General features: G+C 31.5%; 1 protein-coding gene across 11 annotated transcripts in view; it reads right to left on the bottom strand.

Moving 5' to 3' along the window:
* Positions 1–832: 832 nt before the first annotated feature.
* The window catches only part of LOC134683047 (liprin-beta-1-like), a 74,027-nt gene continuing 68,259 nt past the window's right edge, over positions 833–6,600 (bottom strand). For all 11 annotated transcript variants that reach the window (XM_063542077.1, XM_063542075.1, XM_063542076.1 and 8 more), the window contains 2 exons: positions 3,024–3,083; positions 833–1,465 (listed from right to left, as the gene is read on the bottom strand). In XM_063542077.1, the coding sequence (XP_063398147.1) occupies positions 1,412–1,465; positions 3,024–3,083 (114 nt within the window). In that variant the 3' untranslated portion in view covers positions 833–1,411. The remainder of the gene's footprint in view (positions 1,466–3,023; positions 3,084–6,600) is intronic.

Here is a 6,600-nt window from a genome sequence, read left to right as displayed (position 1 = left end):
TTTTTAAAAATATTATAAAATGCTTGTTATTTTTTTTTCATAGTCTTTGAAAGAAAAATGTTGCCAATATTTAATATTCAAAATCTTGTTAGCCAATAATTTCCCATCAAAATTCCATTGGGTTTCATATCAAATACTTTGCAGTTTGTGGGCTTTTTTAATTCAATTGAACAAAAACTATCAAATTGAAGCAGTCCTTTAAAAAGCTGGTAATTTAGAAACAAAGTAGCAAGCATCCTCCAATGCAATCCCTTTCACCAATAAACAGTCATAGTCAAAATATTATAACATATAAAGATAAATAATATTCATCATCCACTGCACTTCCATGCATATTAGTTTCATTTTGTCCGACAAAAAGTTATACACACTTTTTAAATTTGTTCATAAACTCAGAATGATATCATTTTTTTTAACGTTTATTTACTAGTTATCTTGTCGTACTGTATGATTAAACTAATCATCTAAGTTTTAAGTAGAAAACGTCAAAATGTGTCGAATTACAGTACATGTATGGGACGGACTTTGACATATTATATAAAAATAGTAACGTTTTGTCCACATGCTAATGAAATGAAGTAAAATGTCCAAATCTAGTTGGGGCATGATTTATTAATTCACCAAAAAATATGATTACTGACAAACATGATAAAAAAAGTCATTTCATGACAACATGATAATAAAAAGATTAAAATTTGCAATTGAAAATTATTCTTTACAAAAGGTGTATACCATTGTTACTAAACAATAAAATAATTTAAATTCAGACACATTAAAATTGATGTGCAAATAGCCAACACAGTCATAACCTCAAAGATCTGTTTCTAAAAATTTAAGACCTAAATTTTTTTTGTGTGAAAAGCAGGTCTGGTATCGAGCATACCTATTTACATATGTGTCACATGACAAAGGATTATGAGGGATGCAAGGGGTAACAGACAGGTTATAATGTTATTTCATGAAACTAACAGATCTGATAAAAATGACAACCATTTTACAAAAATCATATCCAATTAAAATCAATCCTAAAAAAAGTCAGAATTGATTAAAATATAACAGCCTGAATCATTTAAAATATAAATCTCAGATTAATAAAGTCGATGCTTCAGTCACCAAAGCATTAAAAAAGTAAATCTTAGATTTACATACATTTAAAAGTTATCAATAATAAAACTTAGCATTTTTAGCACTAAGCTGATAAAATGAACAAGCAATAATTGAGAAAATGCTGATTTTGTTTTATACATATATACAAAGTTTAATAATCCATTCACAGATTATCTGTACATATTAACTGTACAAATTAATAACAATCAACAACCATTTGTAAAAACAACCACAGTTCGCTCCCCTGAGACAGTTCCTGTTTGGCTTGGAGCATTTTGATTGGATAAAACAATAAAGTTCACAATCACACATTCGATGATGGCACATTTTCCAGGAACTTGTCACTTGAAAGCATGTTCTGAAATTATAAAAAAGAATTCTCAAATACTTGAAATGTGTAGAGACTTGTTCTAAAGGAAATAATTAGTATACACATCTGAATTTCATGTTTTAAACAGTAAAACATATGTTTTTGTTTGGCATCAAACTGCATCTCCATATTTTTATATTTTCCTCCAAAAAAAATGTTATATTAGGACTATACTTCGAATCTATTCTCTTCCATAATTCAGCAGTCATTTAAATATAATCAAATTTTGTTTGCCACAACATAGACTGTTAACTCACAACAAAAAGTGATAACCATAAATCAATCAATGAATCAACAGTTGACAACAACTTCAAAGTAAACAGCAAAGCTCACACTCAAGAATAACAAGTCACAAGAGAGAGAGCCGTGGTGTAGTGGTTAGTGCATCGGACTACTAACACAAAGGTTCCTGGTTCGATTCCCGTTTGGGATGAAAATTTCAGGAACTCAATTTTCGGCTCTCCCTTGACACCATTTGCGAGTATGGTCTTGAGGAAACGATGATAGTCCGTCGGACAGGGACGATAAATGGACACGTGTTAAGAGAGAGCCATATCTCTTGCACGTTAAAGACACCCTTGTAGATTTCGAAAAAGAGTAGGCTAATGCCGCTACAAGGCAGTACTCGCACCCGCAAAGTGGAAAGGGATTAATATAAGTTGTAAAAACTTGTTTCCCAATCCACTATAAACAAATATGTTTAAACTAAGTCACAAATCATTCCTTCAATAATGTTCCTATGCTGTCAAAATTGAAAAAAAATAATGAAATTCAAACAGTCCTGATCATCATTAGTAATTTTTAATTTTGATATACTGGTTATTTTCAGTTCAAATGCAAAATAATAAAACAGAGATTTACTTGTTTATTTTTATATTCTTTCCAGGTGACATTGTGTTGTTCAAACCAATGTCAATGATGCAGTTATACTTTTACCAATGTAAACTGTGATTAAATGATCTGTCCCTTTACCAATGTTACACAAGACTTGTGTAAACAATAATGTGTTCTTTTCATTGTAGTAGGTACATCATTTGATGTACCCATATTTTGACTATTTTATTTATTTAACGCATCAATGTAAATATAAAGGAATTTGATGAGACTGTCATTAAAGTGAGAGGGTTAGCGCTATAGAACCAGAATTAATCCACCATTTTCTACATTTGAAAATGTCTGTACCAAGTCAGGAATATGACAGTTTTTTGTTCATTCGTTATTGATGCGTTTTGTTATTTGATTTTGCCATGTGATTATGAACTTTCCGAATTGATTTTCCTCTAAGTTCAGTATTTTTGTGATTTTACTTTTTAAATTTCATTTAAAGATATTGTTTTCCTCATGGCTGCTATCAGTTTAGTCATCAACCATTAAAACTACCATTAAGTATCCATCAGATGCAATTTGAAGAAGATAAAAGCTTTTGTTTGAAAAATGTATCTTCTGCAGCCCTCATTCTTATATTCTAAAAGCAACATAACTTTTAAGATTCAAAAATAACCTTTGCCCTTATATTGGCAGTACTACTTAATATCATCATACTCACTGTTAAAGAGTTGATTTCTTTTGAAAAGGCACCTATTTCTTTTGCTGCTTTTTGGTCTTTCTAAAATGAAAAGGAAACTTCAGGTATATGTAGTATTTATAATTTAAATAATCACACAACAACTATAGACTTGTAAATCTCATATTCATTCAGAACCCTATAAGTATTTTCTACTAATTTTTGGTCAAAAATTCATTTTTGTTTCAGATAATATCAGTACCAATTAAAACTTAAAACCTCTTTTATTCCTACATAATCATCTTTGTTTGAGTAAACCTTCTATTCTATCTTTCCACATTGACAAAATAACGCTGGTAATACATAGTTACAGGGTTAATGTAGTACTTCTGAAAGTTTTGTTTTAGAAACAATATTTCAGTGACAAAAATGAAGAAGCTCTTGACCATTTGATCCATATCTGACATTGGAATTTAGAAATCTCTTGCTGCCATTACTTTAATATTATTTCTAAATACACATAATATTATTAAAGATCAACATGGGTATTAAGGGCTTATTACATTTTACAGTGCATGACCTCTGCATTTACTTTTATCAGAATATATAAAAGTTTAGGCTTTCTTAGACAACATTTTCTACTGGAAACAGAAAACTCAATAGAAATGTAACTATAGCCCAAACAGACTTGTACCGATATATCATGAATAAGGCAAAAAATAATGTAATCTTGTCATAGGTTCCAAAATATTGAAGAAAATTTATTATTAAAGTTAAATATTAGTAAAATTTCACTCATATAATTTTATATAATATATCCAAAATATTAACTTTTTAAAAATTTAAAGTATATCAAGCATGCATTGGTAAATATACAAATATAAACAATGTACATAAACAGATGTTTTAAAGCAGAAGCCTTTCCTGCTTCTCATCAGACGATAAACAAGTAAAAATTACAGCATTTGCAGCATGAATATTATTGAGGCAAAAAAAATCTCTTTTAGCTCTGTTTGTTTTGAAAATGATTCATTTACTAACTGACACTTATGTTTTAAATACTTAAATACAAATGGACATATATCCAGCAAAATATATTAACATGCATATGTTGGATGATGTAAATAATTGAGGGAAAAACCTTCTTTGAAATCTAAATTGTCACATCAATAGAGTTTGTGAACATAGGAGACGTGACTATGTGTTGACTGTGTGTAATGTACTTAGCAATGGAAACGTTGAAATCTAAAAGAAACGATTGTACCTATAACTTTGAAAAAATTGAAAGTCAATTGACAAAGAATCAAAGATTGGGGTCTAGAAACTAGAGGGTCTATGTGCATATTAAACAAAGGACACAAATGGATTCATGACAAAATTGTATTTTGGTGATGGTGATGTGTTTGAAGTTCTTACTTTACTGAACGATTTTGCTTCTTACAATTATATCTATCATGAACTTTGCCCATTAGTAACAGAGAACTATATTTGGTAAAAATTTACATAAATTTACCAAATTAATGAAAATTGTTAAAAATTGACTATAAAGGGCAATAACTCCTTAAGGGGTCAATTGACCATTTAGGTCATGTTGACTTATTTGTAGATCTTACTTTGCTGAACATTATTGCTGTTTACAGTTTATCGCTATCTATAATAGTATTCAAGATAACCAAAAACGGCAAAATTTCTTTAAAAATTACCAATTGGAGGGCAGCAACCCAACAACCAGTTGTCCAATTCATCTGAAAAATTCAGGGCAGATAGATATTGACTTGATTAACAATTTAACTTTTTGTCAGATTTGCTCTAGATGCTTTGGTTTCATAGTTATAAGCAAAAAACTGCATTTTACCCCTATGTTCTATTTTTAGCCGTGGCGGCCATCTTGGTTGAATGGCCAGGTCATCGGACACATTTTTCAAACTAGATACCCCAAAGATGATTGTGGCCTAGTAGTTTCAGTGGAGATTTTGTAAAAGATTACTTAGATTTATGAAAAATGGTTAAAGATTGACTATAAAGGGCAATAACTCCTAAAGGGGTCAACTGACCATTTTGGTCATGTTGACTTATTTGTAGATCTTACTTTGCTGAACATTATTGCTGTTTACAATTTATCTCTATCTATAATAATATTCAAGATAATAACCAAAAACAGCAAAATTTCCTCAAAATTACCAATTCAGGGGCAGCAACCCAACAACCGATTGACCGATTCATCTCAAAATTTCAGGGCAGATAGTTCTTGACCTGATAAACATTTTTATCCCATGTCAGATTTCCTCAAAATGCTTTGGTTTTTGAGTTATAAGCCAAAAACTGCATTTTACCCCTATGTTCTATTTTTAGCGGTGGCGGCCATCTTGGTTGGTTGACCAGGTCACGCCACACATTTTTTAAACTAGATACCCCAAAGATGATTGTGGCCAAGTTTGGATTAATTTGGCCAAGTAGTTTCAGAGGAGAAGATTTTTGTAAAAGATTACTTTAATTAACGAAAAATGGTTAAAAATTGACTATAAAGGGCAATAACTCCTAAACGGGTCAACTGACCATTTTGGTCATGTTGACTTATTTGTAGATCTTACTTTGCTGAACATTATTGCTGTTTACAGTTTATCTCTAACTATAATAATATTCAAGATAATAACCAAAAACAGCAAAATTTCTTCAAAATTACCAATTCAGGGGCAGCAACCCAACAACCGATTGACCGATTCATCTCAAAATTTCAGGGCAGATAGATCTTGACCTGATAAACATTTTTACCCCATGTCAGATTTGCTCTAAATGCTTTGGTTTTTGAGTTTTAAGCCAAAAACTGCATTTTACCCCTATGTTCTATTTTTAGCCGTGGCGGCCATCTTGGTTGGTTGACCGGGTCACGCCACACATTTTTTAAACTAGATACCCCAATGATGATTGTGGCCAAGTTTGGTTTGATTTGGCCCAGTAGTTGCAGAGGAGAAGATTTTTGTAAAAGTTAACGACGACGGACGACGACGTACGAAAACGGACGACGACAGACGACGGACGACGGACGCCAAGTGATGAGAAAAGCTCACTTGGCCCTTCGGGCCAGGTGAGCTAAAAACAGGGCAGATGGAATATTCAAATCTAACAAGTCAAAGTGAAACTGATAACACCATGATAAATACACAGCTGTGCCATGAGCACATGATATGTTGTTGTCTTGTGGCTAAAGTTTTAAACAATAATCAAAGATTGTTTGAGATGAACCCCTGTTCAAATTACAAAGTCCTGTAACTCAAAGTTTTTTAATCTTATTTTCACCAAAAAGGATACAGATTGTTTGACCATCATAAGAAACAACTATTTTAAGGGACGACATCAAAAGATCCATGTAGGATAAAAAAACTTAAATCAAATAGTTTGGGGGTGGGGGGTTTAAATTCTAAAAGTTTTGTATGTCTAAAATCGATTTTTACATATATCCCTATTGGTAAATCAATTTTTCCCAAATTAAGTTAAGAGGGGGGGGGGGGGGGGGGGGGGGGTCAGTGAAAAAACTATGTGAATTAAGTATTTTATCCTATTGTCATTGAACTTTTGATGTTGTCCCTATGTTTCAGGAAAATTGAATAAGTTGTTCTCA

The sequence above is a fragment of the Mytilus trossulus genome, chromosome 9 (assembly GCF_036588685.1).
Source record: "Mytilus trossulus isolate FHL-02 chromosome 9, PNRI_Mtr1.1.1.hap1, whole genome shotgun sequence".
Lineage (NCBI taxonomy): Eukaryota > Metazoa > Mollusca > Bivalvia > Mytilida > Mytilidae > Mytilus > Mytilus trossulus.
Note: the sequence above shows the minus strand (reverse complement) of the source record. Positions and strands in the feature narration are given on the sequence as shown.